This window comes from Elephas maximus, chromosome 14 (assembly GCF_024166365.1).
Source record: "Elephas maximus indicus isolate mEleMax1 chromosome 14, mEleMax1 primary haplotype, whole genome shotgun sequence".
Taxonomy (NCBI): domain Eukaryota; kingdom Metazoa; phylum Chordata; class Mammalia; order Proboscidea; family Elephantidae; genus Elephas; species Elephas maximus.
In genome coordinates this window covers 50,171,226-50,187,703 of record NC_064832.1, presented here as the reverse complement: position 1 = coordinate 50,187,703, position 16,478 = coordinate 50,171,226, and the positions used below count along the sequence as shown (strand labels likewise).

The 16,478-nt window shown below is 34.0% G+C and overlaps 1 protein-coding gene across 4 annotated transcripts in view; it reads right to left on the bottom strand.

Annotated features, from left to right (window-relative positions):
- The window catches only part of TDRD3 (tudor domain containing 3), a 246,058-nt gene that overhangs the window by 51,437 nt on the left and 178,143 nt on the right, over positions 1 to 16,478 (bottom strand). For all 4 annotated transcript variants that reach the window (XM_049853409.1, XM_049853408.1, XM_049853410.1 and 1 more), the window contains one exon: positions 12,740 to 12,865. In XM_049853409.1, the coding sequence (XP_049709366.1) occupies positions 12,740 to 12,865 (126 nt within the window). The remainder of the gene's footprint in view (positions 1 to 12,739; positions 12,866 to 16,478) is intronic.

Below are 16,478 nucleotides of genomic sequence, written 5' to 3'. Positions count from 1 at the left end.
AGATGGCACTGCTACTTCAGCAAGAAACCATATTGAGCACAAGTCAACAGTTCAAGCCCATGAAAATTAAAAAAAAAAAAAAAACTTTAGCAAAGTTATCCTATTCACTTAATCACATGAGTAGCTGTTATTGTGCTGCATGGTATCAGGCATCAATGGCAAGCAGTTCACCTAAGTGGCTAGCACTACTATTACTTACACATAGCCAGACCAAGCATTCTTCGATTGTAGAGAAGGTTTGGATCAAGCAGGGTCACAAGCTCTTCTTATGCCCTCATAAATATCCCTTAATCTGAACCCAGATGTGACCAGAAGGTGAGTTGTCTTTCTTCCTTAATACATGTACCTTCTGACCTATAAACTGAGCATCCAGTAAAGACAGGCTTTATAAATTTAGTTTAGCTGAGAGTAGGCCAGCACTAACTTTACTGAGAGGCAAAAATGAGGCAAAGTCAGATATAATGGAAAAGAGCTGACCAAAGAAAGAGCTGCCAAATCCCTTGTCTTTTCTCTCTCTGGTTACTCCTCAGGTTAAGGATCTAGGTTTTTAGTGAAAACTCTGAAGAACTTTGAACTCTGACCTATTTCTATCTCCTTATCCTCAGAGAAAAAGAAAGGGCTAGAGGCACTTTCATATTCCCATTTTCCCGGTCAGCCATACCAACTACTGGAACAATGGACTGCATAAAAGGATTTAAGGGACTTCCCTCTGCCAAAACCTGTCTCCCCAACACTGAATTTCCAGGCACTAGAGATTTTTTGATGTTTTTAAGCACATAATTCTGGGAAGATTAAAGAAGGTAAAAATGGCAAGGATAAAAAAGAGGTAATAGTGATCCATACTCTAGCAAAAATTAATTTAATCACCCTGGTTTTATATTCTTAGAATACTTAATTCTGATGCATGCAGAGAACTGGAATAAAAGCGTGGAGAAGACACAAAAGGAAAGGAGTTAAGAAGTCATTTCAGATTTCTTTAAAAATGTATAGCTGAGGGTACCAGACTTCAGAAGGATAGGGAAGATGAAAAAGCTAAGCTTATGATAATAAAAATTTATGTTTCTATAGACTTTGAAAGTTTAAAAAGCACATTTACATGGATCATATTACTTAACCGTCACAACAACCCTGTACTGAAACTGAGACCCAGATAGATTAAGTAACTTACCCAAAGTCACATAGGTAGTAATTGGCAGAGCCGGGACTCGAACCCAGGTCTTCTGATTCCTCCTGTGCATTTTCCAGCTCCCCTGGAGCTGAAGCAGGGGCAAAAAGGGAGGTGGAAGTAATTTGCCCAAGACCAGCCTTGAGCTTTCCTCTTGTTTTAAAGGCCAACAAGAGCAGACATTTAGCTCTCTCGGTGACCCTTTTTCACCAAATCCTTCCAGAGTAAAGTATATAGAACCTGAAAGTGTTTCTCAACATTGAAGCCAAGAATGGCAGTAAGTAATAAACAATGTCAGAAGTATTTTTCACCATACTTTGCCAATTTTGTGAAATTTATTTGAATCACAAGGCATGGTAATTCTCATTTCAGAAAGTAAACCTTTCTTTTTTTTTAATAATTAAAATGGTTCAAAGTAGGTAACTTTTGAAATTTTATTTAGTGGTTCCAGTCAAGCCTTGTAAATTAAAAATTACAACATTATAAAAACTATTTTTAAATCTGCTTACGAACCAAGCTACCTACTTTAACTTACTCTGTGGCCATTGTTCTCCCATCCTAATCACCCTTCCTTAGTGATTATTTTCACTAACCAAACCCATTTTTTCTGTCGAGTCGATTCCAACTCAACACAACCCCATAGGATGGAGTAGAACTGCCCCATAGGGTTTCCAAGGAGCGCCTCGTGGATTTGAACTGCTGACCTTTTGGTTAGCAGGTGTAGCTCTTAACCACTACACCACCAGGGTTTCCATTTTCACTAAAGCAATTATAAATCATTAGATTGGCTAGAAATTTCACATATTCAGTCTTTTCATAGCCAACTATAGACATTTTCAACAAATGGGAGAGTATATACATTACCTTCTTGAGATATAAATCTTATATTTGTTTCTAAATTACAGCTAAAATGCTTTTAATCTAACCCTTTATAATTAATTTTCTATAATAAAATTTAGACTTTCCAGTGGCTAGTTTGTTTCTTGAATAGTTTCTTAATTTTTCTTAAAGGAATTATATATTTTAATTTCCCATCTTTACTATTTATACTTCTCATAAGTTTCAAGCACATTCAATAAGATATTTTTATTTTATTTCCTGTACTAATGTCCTAAGAATACAGGAATATGACTTAAATGGACTAGGCACGCTACCAACTTTTTATCATTTCTAGGTCCTTTCGTAATGAGTTCTAATACATCTCAATAATGGTCTCTAAAGGTCCTTCCATTTATGAGAACTACTATCGGTAGGACCGAGTACAGTGTAAGCATTAACACTAATCATGACATACAAAAGATCAACCAGGGGTATTAGTGCTCAAAGCTTTTAGAGGCTTTTGTACTTTAAAAGATGGTCTATTTAACTGGACTTTATTTGAGCATCAGTCCTGTCTGGTTTGGGTTATATCCAACCCAATTCTTAAAACCACCTGAAAACTTTAAGATGAACAAAAAGGAATGCAATCCCACATAAAATAAAATAAAGGAGAAAAAGGACAAGGAGGGAGAGGTGAGATAAGAAGGATGAGAGAGAGGAAGCAAAAAAACAACAAAGTGGACCAGGTAGAATGGATAAAAAATTTAGACTAATACTCACAAGCTCTTGAATATGTCTCCCTTATCCCTTTGCTTTAAGACTTCAATTCCATACTTTGAAAATCTGATTTAAGTCAAACATTCTTTTGATTATTACCCAAATTTAGGAATTTACTGAGAAAAATTTCTCACTTTATGAGAAATTTTTCTTCACATTACAAGTCTTATTTAAGAATACAATTAGCATTAACACTTAAACAAAATCAGAAGTCCATACATTTTAGAATTTGAACTAAAAAGAAAGAGAAGTGAGCTGACTTTCAATATTCTTCATTGTATAATAAACGGTGTTAGTCAGACACCTGACCCTAATTCCCTAATAACGTGAGCTGGGAAAAGTGGGCATACTTAGGCAGAATGAAAATGCACTAAAAGGTTGCTACGGTTAATACAAGTTTTGAGAAATCACTGTTGGGCTTTCCAACTTATTTTTTTGGCACTATACCATTCACTTACCATGCCTAAAAAAGTTGCAGTCAACAACTATTCCAACAATGGTTCCCAGACTGGAACTCACCCAGTCTGATGGTGAATTTATCATTATTTTATTAGGTGGCTTCTTGAAGGAAAGAAACATACTGCCTACTCTTCCTTTTAATTCCTTGGGCGTATAGCCCACTCTATTTTCCAAACTGCCTTAAAAACTTCGGTACCAAAAAAAAAAGCATTCAATGAATAATTTCTTGAAAAAACACCATCAGGCTTGATGTTTGAGGAAGGACTCTTCAATAATAAAGGTGGCCACCAGGACATATCAATCACTGAACAAATAATTACTGATCTCCTTCCAATGTTTCAGCTACCAAGCCAGTTTGTGTGCTAACTCAAAATTCTGATCCCATCAATCTCTAAAAGAGATGGTACTTACAGTATCATTACTGATTATTTATAGAGTTCTTTGCACTTCCACTAGCTATTACCCAACAGTAAATTGTGCCCTAGTTTATAAATTACAAATGCCTGGAAAGGGGATGTTTCTTGAAGTAATATTTCTCCCCTGCAGATCTCTCATGTGAAAGATCCTCAATTCATGTGATTTACCAAGTAGTATCAGGAAAAATAAGAACAAGAGATCAAGAGCAGTCAAGTGCTTGTTTTTCAGAAGGCTTTGAATAACAAGCTTTAAACTAAAACAATGACATTCAAAGGCTTCAGAGAGAACACACTAGTCCATTAGTAAGAGCAATACAAATGTTGAAGCAAAGCAGAATTTTTGCCTCTTAGGAGGAATTCATTTGCTTTGACACTTTATTTAGTAATAGCCAGTGCCAGTTCACTTTAAAAAAAAAGGGGGGGGGTGAGAGGAGGATTTTGATTTTTTCTTATTAGATTATTGGGGAATAATAAATAGAAAACCCAAATAAAAAATGAACCTATGCTACTGCTGGAACATATAGACATCATGTGGGTTATTAGATGGGAATTACAGAAAAGGACAGCAATACTACGAAAGCTACCATAGGAATCTTGCAAGTGACAAATTCTGAAAACTGTTACATATTGAGTTAAAATAAAACTGAGTTGTCTATAATTACATCTGGAAACCTCGGTGGCGTAGTGGTTAAGTGCTACGGCTGCTAACCAAAGGGTCAGCAGTTCGAATCTGCCAGGCGCTCCTTGGAAACTCTATGGAGCAGCTCTACTCTGTCCTATAGGGTCGCTATGAGCCGGAATTGACTCGACAGCACTGGGTTTGGTTTTTGGTATAATTACATCTAAAATAAAATTTTTATTATCATATAAATTTAATACTACTGCTCATGGCCCTTGGAAATCCTGGTGGCGCAGTGGTTAAGAGCTACGTCTACTAATCAAAATGTTGGCAGTTCGATTCCACCAGGCACTCCTTGGAAACTCTATGACGCAGTTCTACTCTGCCCTACAAGGTTGCTATGAGTTGGAATCGATTCGATGGCAACGGGTTTGGTTTTGGTTTTTTTTAACTCATGGCCCTGGTGGCTTAGGGTTAAGTGCTCAGCTGCTAACCAAAGGGTTGGCAGTTCAAACCCATCAGCTTCTCAGCGGGGGAAAGATGTGGCGGTCTGCTTTCATAAAGATTACAGGCTTGGAAACCCTACAGGGCAGTTCTACACTATCCTACAGGTCACTATGACTTGGAATCAACTTGATGGCAACAGATTTGATTTTTTGATTTACTAATGGCATAAATACTTAGAAGGGACATAAATATTCAGGAATAAATTTTGTTCTCTATTCATAGAAAGGTAAAGAATGTATTTGGAACATGTTTGAAGAGAAAGTGCTTTTTACATATTTTATCTCATAATAAAAATATCGTACTGTACTACTACTAATAACAGGTTTGGGAAATCCCAAACAACACTTTTTAAAGATAAATTTTTGCTTCATTTTACAGATGGGAAGTTTGAAAACTAGAAAGAAGCTAGTCAAGATTACCTATCCCCTATAGAATTTACAGGGTCACTATGAGTTGGAATCAACTCAATGGCAACTTTTTTGGGGTCATCTAGAAAGAAAAAAAAAAAAAAAAGAGTTCCGTGAGCAAATAAGTTTGTGAAGCACTAAACACTATACATCTCTCAGTTGGAGATTTAAAATGTTACTGGCTCCAAGAAGTCCTATAATAAAAAAGTGTACTTAACTGTTTTAATCCAGGATTTTCCAAACTTATTTAACCAAAGAACACCTATTAACAAGAAAACAGAACTAGAATATGTTCTCAGAATATGCTTTAGAAAACTCTGAGTTAGATGGGCTAACTTTTTATACATTACATACAAAGAATTATATGGATATATAAAAGACTTAGTGACTTTTTATAATGTCTAAGCTAGAGCTTCTTCATTACGCTTACTCTAAACCATACAGATTTTTTAAAAGGCAAATAAAATGTACTCACTGTTGCAGTACTTCCTTTCCCTTCTGGATGGAGCTCTCAGCCAATGACAGGCCACTAAGGGAGTTATTTCAAGCCAAGGTGTAAAATTCTTGCAAGTAGTTCCCAAGTTTAACGGAACTGGAAGCTCTATAACACCTGAGTGTTTCTCGCTAGGAGAGAGATCAACTTCGCTCTTTTCCTAGAGTGTGATGGTGAAACCTATTGTACATGATTCCAGAATAAATAGCATACTTATCCAGTAAAGTTTAGAAGAACTAGGATCAGTAGTAAGGGTAATCCGTATACATCAAGAGACATCACCAAACGGAGGTAAAAAGAAAAAGTTAAAAAAAAGTCAAAAGGATACAATGATATTTAGAAAACAAAATAAAAACTGAGAGATATGACCAATAAATAAGATGATGGTAGGAGTACAGAGAAACAGTATTAAGTAGAGACACAGAGATGACTACATAACAGAAAGGACAAATGACAACTCACTATGGCATGCAATGAAATATGTATCATAAGTCCACTTTTAGCCCTTCACTATCAAGGTTCACCATCAAGGTTCACCATCACTGCCTACAGGAAAGGCACTGTGGGAGCTCCATCTGAAAGGGAATAAAGTCTACGGGTACAATGAGCAACATTATTTTTCTGGTCCTTTTGCAGACGCAAATGGATGAGGCTCAGAAAATTCATCCAAAATTAAAACAACTGTATTTTTTTTTTTTTAATCAAGAATGCCTCTTTAGAACTATAAAAATCTTTGAAACATACTGACATGAATATTTATTCAAGACATATGACCAATATGAGTGACATCTCTGGGAACATAGAAATAAAAAAAAAAAATCCTCAGTTTTATTTATTTTACTACTTCTTTATTTCCTGTGCAATAAGTATACTAGCAAATCTTTTGAATACCTTTGCAAAGAAAAGTTAAAATTTATTGCAGTCTGAGATGACAGCATCAAAAGTTTCTATAAGTAAACAAAAAGACGAAATTCACAGAGGAGAATAAGCCTTGGGTTTACCGAATCAAAAATGTCAAAGGAAAAAATTAATTCGCCTGACAATTCTGGCCCTCTTCAACTATGAATCTCACTCTTAAGACCTCCTTAAGATTACTTTGAAGGAAAAATCAAAATTACATAATAGTCAATACAAAGGTAAAGTATTATGAATCTACTTCTTAATTACCCAACTCCATATATTCATAAGTCCACATTTTGGGTTGCCATTAACAAAGGGGACACTAAGAAGATAAAAGATTAACGTAATATCTATTGGTATTATTCATGTATATAAAAACAAATGTGGTAGATTTTTAAACATTTAAGCTAACCTAATACTTTTTTTTAATACTTAATATTAAGAATATTTAAATAATTAGAAGCTTAAATTGTTTTATGAACGGTGATTAAAGTTAAAAACACATCTGAGTAGTATCATTAAAATTACTTTAAAAAGAAAAGATAGTGTCTCAGGTAATACTAGATACTAACATTAAAAACATGCTAGTACTCTGCCATGTTATTTCACCTTCAGACTTATCTCACTTTCAGAAAAAGGAACAGGAAATAATAATATAACCTCATACTTTCATTGTTCAGTAAAGGAAAACTCAGATTACCCAAAAACCTTTTAAAGATATTTTTACATATAGTTCATTTAAATAGATTACAATATGTTATCAGATATCAAAATTCAAACAATACTTTATACACATTCTTAAAATAGCATATCATTGTCTTAGTATTAATTTAAATAGTTAAATAAAATGTTGCTATTCAATAGTAGTGTAGCTGGGTCTCAGTCTCAAGACATACCATTCCATTTAGCTGTCAGGAGATAAATTTGGGTTTCGAAAGGTAGATATGAATAGTATTTAAGTGAACATATTTATGCATACGGAGTATACTGACGTCAACAGCTTTCGTATCTCCAGTAGAGCCCTTCTGTATAATTCACACCTCTCCTGTGTGAACTGTGAGAGATTGGATAATAGATGGAGAAGAAATAACTACACTTACTATAGTAAACCAAACTTTATTAAAAGAAAGCTTAAAGATATTGCATGGAATTCCAAGTTCCATGGCTCACAATTTGAAATGTTCTGAAATGGGGCTAAACTAGCCATACAGCTTCATTCTGATTTACGCTGTGTTTATGTTTCTTTTTTTTTTTTACAAAAGAAAATTGGCACTGCCCATATAGCTCTCTTTGAAAGCAAAGTTTCCCAAGATATGTATGGCAGAACAAAAAGTATTTCATTATTTCAGTGACTTTAACCAAATTGTGTTTTTAATGCAGAAGTTTAAGTACAGTAAAATATAACCAATAATTTATTAAAAAATTTATCAGCAAGAATAAAAAGCCTTCTGGATTATAATAAATAGGTGCTTGCACTTTTCACTGAATACTAATTGGCAGAACCTCATTGTTGTAGAATTCTAACCGTCCTTTGAAGTAAAATGGTTTCTATAATAATTGTCCTCTTTTAACATCTATTACGATTTTTGATATCAAACACAAACTAGATATAACCTAATTTATCATTACAGCATGAAAATTATTAACATGACCTTGGTTCTAAAACATTTAGAATTCATTTTTAACCCATTAATCTATTTATGACAACTCTCAAATCTGCTTCCTCATTAAACAGGCTAATTTTTTTGTTATGTGTTTCTCTTTAATATCTCTGTTAGTTACAGAAGAATTTATGGCTCTTTATGAATGTTATGTGATTTGGAAAAGGTAACTTTCAAGCACGTTTCCCAGAACACCATGATAAAACAAATTTTGTGCAATGTTACTACAAAAATAAAACTTGAGATTGGTAAGTTCCCTTTCTTAATGTATGATAGAACTAAAACACATAACTACCAAAAAATAAAATAAAACCAAAAAGAAGCCCTCATAAAAACAAAATTGACTTTTAAATAGAGAAATAAAACAGATAAGTCGATAAGAACTTTATAAATACATAAAATTTATAGTGAAGTAATATCTTTTTCCACTACAGTAATTTTATCTTCAAACTAAGATGGAATAAACAAAGACCTAAAAATTATTTAAATTATAATTTTAGTAAAAACAGAATTTTCCCCATTTCTACTTTCTTTAATACCTTAAAAGTTAAGAAAAAAGTCCCTAGTAAATCATTTAAGTTTGTTTCATAAAACTAGAACTATAGCTTTCTTCTATCTTTGTGCAAAGGGTGGAGATTTTTTTGTGTCTTGCTCACCTGGAACAGTGCCCGGCATCTGATAGATGTGCAATGAATAAATGAATGTTCTACAGAAAAACATTTACGATAAGATGGATCATCTAAAAGACAGTAACAATCTACCTGTCACTTTCCAGAGACACTGCCCAAGATGATGGGTATGTTAAGGTCTTAGAACTAACCATTATCTACACAACCACAATTTTTCTTGTTGAAACTGTTGAACAGTCATCATTTGCTGATACCAAAAAGCAGACACTATGAACTTTTTAAAAGAAAGTTTGGAAACCAGCATGTTCTAAAAATTTTCCTGAGACATAAAGGTCTCAGAGGAATCAGGCCATGAATATACTTGGAAAATCAGGAAGTACCTTTTTCAGGTTTAGGAGAGCTTTTCAGAGGCAACAGCACCTTAGAAACACAAAAGGTTTGTCTGAGCAGCAGCAGCACTGTATACTTCCAAATTGCCTGTGGCATCTTTTTACTGGTTTCCTGGTATTAGTTTTAGAATTAAAAAAAAAAAAAAAAACACACACATACACAATTTGGAAAGTGCCTGTAGGGAGCATAAGAAGGTTTTCTTTGCCTTTAATGGTTTCTCATGAAGTGGTCAGAAATACAAAACAATATTATGGTTTTCTTTCTATATTATTTGACAAATAATAAATGAGATTCTATACTGCTTCATTTACTTTGTTAAAAGAGGAAGTCCTCTTCTGTTCAGAGAACCCATTCTTTGAAAAAGAGAAATAAATTAGAGCATTTATCCTGGTGTTAAAGAATGAGCTGTGAACCTCACATTACGCGTAATAATTAGGGAATTCATTACAATAAAGGCACTAAAATTGTGATAGATTTCCAAAAGAAACGAAGAAATCTAGCTAGCATGGAAAAAAAAAAAAAGAAGGGTAAAATACCTAATTATTTTGGTAACACATCATTTTGGAGGAAATAAAATATTTAATCATAATCAGAACATATATTTCAGCTATCTAAAACATCATTGCTTAGTGAGTATGTTCTGGAAGTAATCAGGTGTATCCAGATGGAAGCAGAAAATAAATACTTGGCTTACTGAGGCAAATAATTCCTAGACTTCATGAGAAAAACATTAACACTTAAAGAACTGACTTGATTTTTATTTCAGTTTTCCATACAACAGACTGTTAATTTAGTCATTAAGCCTCTTACTAGTTCATACTTTACTTGAAAATTTATTCTTTTACTTTAAAGAGACAATATAGGCAATTTATTTCTATAAAGGCTTTTGGTAAACAAGAGGTTTTCCAAAATCTTGTGCCAATAACAAACATAAACCTTAATAAACAATACCGTACCATTTCACAATTAAAAATATTACTGCACATAAGTAGTGCAAGAGTTAAAAAATCAGAAAATCCATAATCCATAGTGTGAGTTAATAACAGTGCTAAAGCATCTAACAACTTCCCTACATCTTGCAGCCCTTCAATTTTTCCAGTATGACTGATCAATTAGTGTTACCTTATTGGTAAAATAAATATTTTTCTTTGTATAATTTGGTACATTGATACATAAATATAATTAACTTAAAACTTGTTTCCCAGTGAAAAAAATGTTCACAGAAAAAGTGTTCACAGACCCCAACATCAATACTTTTAAAAGCTAAGAGAACTGTACACTAACTCTAACTTAATGGTCTCAACATTGTATTTCCTAAAGGCATATACACAGACACACACACACACGCATACACATGCACACCTATTTTTAAAAAATGGAGATGGATGAAAATATGTTAAGCTGGTGGTGGTTTCAACATTTCAAGAAGGAGGTATTTCTCTCAACTAATTATTCACGCAAATAAAGAAGGCTGATTTTATCCTCAGAAGTGCATGATCCAAAAATGTTTGTTTTATTATACTCTGCAGAATCACGAAATGTCAACAATCACTTGATTATCTATAAGTAAGAGAAAAGAAACGCCAGAATCTCCAACAGAATTAGAGATCCTATCCTGCTTCTTTCTGCAAAATATTTCAAACACCTAATAAAAAAATTTTAAGTCAACTACAGAAAAAGAAAATAGATAAGATAATGGCACAATAAAGCATAGATGAGTAGTCACAAACAGGTAGGAATATAAAATTATTGCTGTGGTTCAGAATAGAATCACTAAATGGGCTGTGACAGCTAATACACTTATTGCCCAGCTAAGTTTATACAGACCTAAAATCAAGGGTAAAGCAATGAGGACTACATCAAGGGGGGGTAAAAGAAAAGTCACTAACTGCAAAAGAAAATGATCACTTCAGTAGCAAACACCTCTGAATGGAATAGCTACAGTGAGAAAAAAACAAATGTGCTCATCAGTTATGGCCATCCTGGAATAGAAAAAGGGAGGAGAAAAGAAATGAAGTAAAGAAAAACTATAATTTTTTCTTTAGGGAGAGAAGAATAAAATTAATTTCTCATTAAATTTTCTAAAAAAAGAAAAACTAAATAACGTAAGAATTCTATTTTAAACCTTTGACCATAATGGCTAAAAACAATTGGGAGCACATGATGAATAGCAAACCAGGACTCAACTTCTAGAAATATAGACTCAATACATAAGTACTTTGCCATCAAAACTAGATTAAAATGTATTACTGGGAAAGAGAATACAAACAGCCATCATATGAAAATCAGAAGGGTAAAACTATGGTTATATCAAGTTTCTCTGAGAAAAGAAAAGACGTAAATTAGAAATTGATGGGATGTCAGTCTTTCAGAGAAAAGCAGTTAGAATTTAGAGAATTAGAGTGAGGGGAAAGAATGTCTTAAATATATGAACCATTAGCAATATTATATGACAAAATATGAAATGATAGAGTATCTAGAAAATCACAGTTTTTCTAGAAGAAAAAGGCAAAACAGTGACCCAAAATATAGTTACTGTTAGTACGTTTTCTGTTGTCTTATTGAACTTTTTTGGGAGGGCGGAAGCACTGAGGGGGTGACAGAAAAATGCAGACACCAAAACTAAAAGCAGCTTATGGGAAAACAATGTATGTTTCAATGATGAAGGCTACTGATTGTCTGAAAGATATAATTTTCTAGCATTTTTTACATTTTAAGGGAAACAGGAACAAATTAGGCTTATAATGACAAGTTTATTAACAGCTACCCACCCATTTGAGAAAGGAAGGAAATAAGAAAAACTTTATGAAACTAATTCTAATATGGCTTGTACCCCTGATTTTGCCTAAATGTAGTTGAGAAACTATATATTGTCACATGTATCCTATATAAAATGGACTCCATTACATCAATACATTCTAAATTACATCATCAAAGATATCACACAGCTTTGACACAACATTCAGCAACAAAATTATCAAATAATTATTAACAGATATTTATAGTTGATTTATACATATACATATATAAATATGTGTAGTAAATGCAAAGTGAATTCATTTATAATTTAAAGTTTTCTTAATTTTACATGTAATTTAAATAAAAAACAATATATATGTATCCAACAGAGTTTAAATTTGATAGCTGCTGGATATAATTTAGTCCAATTTAAAGTAACAGCTCAAGAAAGAACAAAATATGCATAAAAACCCATTTTACACATACAAACAAATCTTGGGCAATCATGTAAATATGGGCACCTATTTGCAAAGCATAATACAACAAAGCATTATACAAGAAAAGTAATTCGAAGTACTCATTTTTTACTGTAGTTTGGTATAATTATTAAAATCAAGTTTTACTTCAAGGGTAGCAAGTTTTAAGCAAATTCAAAATATTTTTCCACTTGCATTTTTTTATAAGTATGGCTAATCTTTTAGAGCTATATACTTTCTTCAAAATAGCTTATGCCTTTGTACAGAATTTGGATCACGTACCCATGCCTCTGTTTGAATGGGCCTGATGTTGCTTAATAGCACCTCTTCATAGTTTCCATAATCAATGAATTTAACAACTGCTGTCATGCCCGAAGAATGGAGAGCTTCAACTTCTGCTCGGTAAAACTGAGGAGACAAAAAGGAGTTCTAAATATGACAATCAATATTGTCAACAAAGGGCAATATCTGACGAAAATGTAAATTCTCAAAATGTTATAATGTGTAATACTTTTAAAGGTAGAAAACACACCTGTGGATAATCACAAAGGTGGCTAAAAAGAGAGAAATTCTCTCATTCATATGAATTCCCACATATAAACAAAAAGATTTCAGAACAGAACTAGAGGGTCAGTCCAAAAAATCCATTGCCATTGAGTCGATTCCAACTTATAGAGCCCCACAGGACAGAGTAGAACTGTCCCATAGAGTTTCCAGGGAACAGCGGTGGATTCAAACATGCCGACCTTTTGGTTATCAGCTACCAGAGCTCCAGAGGGTCAGCAGAGAATATTCACATTTTTTTTTTTTAATGGATGTAAAAAGAACTAGTACTATGTTTTATTGTTACGCACCGAAGTACTCTGAAGAACATTGGTTAAGACAATTCCTATATAAACCACCACCCACTGCCGTCTAGTAGATTCCGACTCATAGCGACCCTATAGGACAGAGTAGAACTGCCCCATAGAGTTTCCAAGGAGCGCGCCTGGCAGATTTGAACTGCAGATCTCTTGGTTAGCAGCCGTAGCACTTAACCACTACACCACCAGGGTTTCCAATTCCTATATACTAATCAGAATATATGACTAAAAAGTAATTTATTTTAAAAACAGAAATACATGACAAAAATAAATGCCAAAGAAGGCTTATTAACTCAGTCCTCACAGGCGGCCAGGGTGAGGTAGGGGTATTGGGGAGCGAGTCAGCACATTACTTATGTCCAGGATTTATAGGATTTGAAGCACTGCACAGCCAGAAACTTTATTAGTTGAACCATGCACATTACCAAACTTACAAGAAACTGATTTATATAACGAAACTATAATTTAAGAATTTATCTGTTAAAGTAACTGGAAGTAGGTCATCTAATTGGAGCAATCCTCCAATATACATCAACCCATTCAAGACCCCAATTCTAGGCCTCAATGTTGCTCAGTGAACACAAAATGAAAACAACGAATAGTTCACTCTTAAGTATTTTCTTCATGCTAGTGTAGTTAAGATGTTCTACTATAACTCTATCTACTCTAACAGTATTTCTTAATAACAGGTTCACCAGAATCAGAAAATGTTAAAAGCAATAAAAATTCTTATTCTCCACATCCTTCTAAAAAATGAGTTGCCTCCTCTGTACCAGGAAAGAGTCCATTTTTACCAACTGACTAGCATATTTAATACTACAAAGGTAATAAATTAATCTATGGTGTTCCCTTCTTGGGCCTGGATATTAGCAAGTTTAGAGACACCGTGCTGAACTGCTAGAGTTTTCCTTTTCTTAGAGTTTCTGACATATATGCACATCGCTCCCCTCTTTTACTTCTCTCCCCAACTCTTTTGAATTTTATGAATGTTTTGATTCTTTCTGGACCCATGCCTCAATTTTAAGCCTTCTCAAACCATGTCAATTCAGGGAAGTTCAACAAACACTATATCTTAGTAAAACAAATAATCTGACTTCATTTTAGGTACATACAGCTTAATAAAGAAAAAGTGTAAAAAATAACTTCTATATAATGTGGAAAGTATATTAATAGAGGTATAGTGATAGGGGCACTTAGTAAAGCTTAGGGGCTCAGGAAGAAATTCCTGCAAGAAATGACAATGGATGAAGAGGGTTTAGACAAGTAAAGAATTAAGAGAAGGGTGTTCCAGGAAAGTTATACGTACATAAAGCATGATGATGAGTATAGGAAACAACAAGTAGTTTAAAATTAATTATAGTATATAAAGTGAGAAGAAGGGTCATTAGGCAGGACAAGAACAGAAAAGGGCCAGATGGTGGGGGCTTTGTATGCATCCTAGAGTCTGTAATTACTCTACAGGTGAAAGATTTTAAGTAGGGGGAAATGACATGGTCTAAGACCAGGAACACAGTGCTAGCAATTTTGTGATAAATATGAGAGGAGTAAGATTTAAAGCAAGGAGACCAATTTGAAGGTTGTTACACTATTCCAGTTGAGACAGGATAAGAGCTAAAGTAGTTATGGCAGTCTAGAGGTAGGAGAACTGCCTAATTCTCGACTTGTTCTACAGAAATAAAGCTAGAGAGAAGGCAAGGTATTATAAGGATGTATTTAAAACACAGATTAAACAAATTAATTAACTATCTCCAAAACATCATTACAATGCAATGAAGAAGACTGTGACCAAACCAAAAAAAATCAGCTGCTGTCGAGTTGATTCCAACTCATAGCGAGCCGATAGGATAGAGTAGAACAGCCCCATAGGGTTTCCAAGGCTTTAAAGAAGCAGATTGCCACATCTTTTCCCGAGGAGAGGTTTAGGTTAGCATCTGAGTGCTTAACCATTGTACCATCATTCCTCATTTTCTTTATGACAGTTATACCAATTCCTTTTCCTAAATCTCTACCCATAGTCTCTGGTTAGAAAACTCCAAGGCATTTAAAAGCTACATCTTAAATTAGGTGGTTTTGGCAGATAACTAATTTCACCTCTTTTACAGGGTATTTGTTTTAGTATTTGGTGTAATCTATTTAAGAGTCACAGACCCTGCCCTCTACAGTGAAAGTATACATCTAATTAAACTCAAAGTGTGACCCTGGAAGATGATCCAAATATTGTAAGAATACTCTAATAGCCCAAAATGTTTTGGGAATGTTAGGTACTATCTTTCCATATTGTTTTGAATATATTTTTTTTAGAAACCCTGGTGGCGTAGTAGCTAAGTGCTGTGGCTGCTAACCAAAGGGTCGGCAGTTCAAATCTGCCAGGCGCTCCTTGGAAACTCTATGGGGCAGTTCTACTCTGTTCCATAGGGTTGCTATGAGTCAGAATTGACTCGACCGCAATGGCATTACAGTTGGATTAAGTATTATTATTGTTTTAGGCAATTACAATTAACAATAAAGTTTTATTAATAATATCATCAGGTATTTGGAGGCATTTGGGTAATAGTACAGTCAGAACTATATGATATATGCCAGGCACCTGGAACTTAGCAGGTATTTAATCATGGCTTGTTGAATACTCAATATTTGTTGAATGTACTTGTCTGCTGAGTCCAGTATTTGAATACTTTGAAGACTGCTTCTCTTCTCTGCTGTTTATTGGTTCTGATGTCTCTGTCTCTCTGTGTGTGTGTCTCTCTCTCATCTTTCTGTTTGTTTTTTAACAATACCTCATAATTTTTATTGGATGTCAGATATTGTGGAATGTCTGATTTGGAAAAAGCACTGAAAAGAATGCAAGAGATTGTTGATCATGGGAATATAAAAAGGTAATGAGAGCCAAATGAAGGTTGGAAAATACAAATATGTGATACCATTCCAAGAAGATAAGCGATTTTCTCGAGCTCTACTTGGTAGCCTGGATGTAGGATGAGGAAGATAAATAGTTGCATTCAAGGCTGGTATTCTATAAGATGGCAGTGATGGAAAGACAAAGGACCAAGAAGATTGAGAATATTTACTAGGGAATGCTTGAAACGACTGGTCTTGTATTTCAGTCTGACAGCTGGTCAGAATATTAATGCTGGATTATTAAAAAATGCATGTGAATA